This window comes from Nicotiana sylvestris, chromosome 12 (assembly GCF_000393655.2).
Source record: "Nicotiana sylvestris chromosome 12, ASM39365v2, whole genome shotgun sequence".
NCBI classification, from domain to species: domain Eukaryota; kingdom Viridiplantae; phylum Streptophyta; class Magnoliopsida; order Solanales; family Solanaceae; genus Nicotiana; species Nicotiana sylvestris.
Genome location: NC_091068.1, coordinates 89,211,955 through 89,213,850, shown reverse-complemented (window position 1 = coordinate 89,213,850; position 1,896 = coordinate 89,211,955). Strand labels below are relative to the sequence as shown.

Below are 1,896 nucleotides of genomic sequence, written 5' to 3'. Positions count from 1 at the left end.
GCTCTGATGCCTCAAAGAAGTTAAAGGAAAGTTTGTTAGAATTTTAAGTAACTATATGGGCAGATGTCCACAATCGCTATAAATCAAAAATTAGAATAGAAGATGATCAAATGAGTTCCTCGGTGTCTTCCAAAGGACATAACGTAATTGGAATTAGGAGAAGTTCAAAACTGATTTCGATGCAGACCGAAGACCTTCTAGGATCACGATGATTCTTTCTCTTGTAAAGTTTTTCTATTACGGCTACAACTTCAACATCAGTTTAGTAAAGATGGTTTTGGCTTTTAGAAATATTAAGGAGGAAAGATTTTTGAAACATATTCAATCGGATCCTAGTCAAAGAGATCCTAATCTATGGTGTGAATTCCACGGAACACATGGACATAGATCTAAGGACTGTCAGCACCTTCGGGAAGAGGTTGCAGTGCTACTGAAGAATGGTCACCTTAGAGAATTTCTAAGTGATCGGGCCAAAATCAATTATGGGAAAAATCAAGACACTGGGAAGACGGCTAAACTAGCTGTAGGGTCACCTCACTCGACGATTAACATGATCTTTGGTGGTGACGAAGTAAATGGGGTGATATTTTTAGCAGCAAAGAAGACAAAAATATCAAAAACTCATGGCAAGAGGATTCGAGAAGCTTCAGAAGATGATGACATCACCTTTATAGACGAGGATGCTAATGGCCTTCTTCTACCGCACAATAATGCTATGGTAATATCACTTAATGTCTTAAATTTTAAAATTAAATGTGTGTTGGTTGATCCAAGTAGTTCAGACAATATCATACAATGGAGAGTATTGGAGCAAGTGAAGTTAACCGGAAATATAGTTCCGGCAACAAAGCTTCCAGCCGGGTTCAACTTAACAAGCGTTATGATTCGATGAGAGATTTTACTGCCCACGCATGCCGAAGGAAAACAAAGACCACTTTGTTCGAAGTTGTAGATTGTGATATAGGATACAACGTGATCCTTTGAAGGTCATAGATGCATGAAATGAAAGTTGCACCATCAGCTTATCATCAACTGCTGAAGTTTCCCACACCGGAAGTGTTCAAACAAATTAGAGGAGATCAACCAGCTGCAAGAGAAATGAATGCAGTTACCTTGTCCAGTAGCAAAGGGAAAGAAACAAGCAAATAGAAACTACAATAGTTAGTGCCCTCTTCCATCCCTATTGAATATAATGGAGAGGAGGAGTCATTGGATTTCTATTAGGTACCGAGGTCTTTTCAGGTACCGGAGTGTCACGTCCCAAAATCTATTAATGGTCGTGATGGCGTCGAACACCATTGTCAGGCAAGCCAACATTAAATAATTAGTTAAATTCTCATTTTAGTATTTTTGAAATTATTTTTTTCCTTACATTAAACAATAACCGATGAACTTCACAGAGTAAATAATGATGTCTTTAACAAAATTAAAATACTGAATAATCCCATAGTCATCCCAGAACCCGGTGTCACAAGTGCATGTGCAATTTTTAGGAAATAAAATGTAATATAATAACTGTCCGGAATACAACTTAGACAAAAAAGAAAATACAATACTCTGAAGGAGACTCTACTGGTTGCGGGTTGTCTCGAGAGATGTAACTCACCTAAGTCACCGTATCAACCATGTCGCTGTGCCCAATGAGGCCACAAGACATACATGTTCCCGTGCAACAAAAATGCATAGCAAGTGTAGTATGAGTACGAAAACAACGCGTACCCAGTAAGTATCTAGTCTAACCTCGAAAAAGTAGTGATGGGAGGTCAACTTCGACACGTACTAGCGGTCCAATAATGTAATACCAACAGTGTGAAAAATCATGGATTTTATAAGGCGACTGCAAACTCAATAATCATGAAGTAGTTAAATAATTCTTTTGTTAATAGAAACTTTTAA

At 37.9% G+C, this 1,896-nt stretch overlaps 1 protein-coding gene across 1 annotated transcript; it reads left to right on the top strand.

Annotated features, from left to right (window-relative positions):
* The first annotated feature begins 271 nt into the window (after positions 1 to 271).
* LOC138883340 (uncharacterized) lies at positions 272 to 892 on the top strand. The gene has a single exon (XM_070164022.1). It carries the CDS (start codon positions 272 to 274, stop codon positions 890 to 892), a length of 621 nt encoding a protein of 206 aa, XP_070020123.1.
* Positions 893 to 1,896: the final 1,004 nt, after the last annotated feature.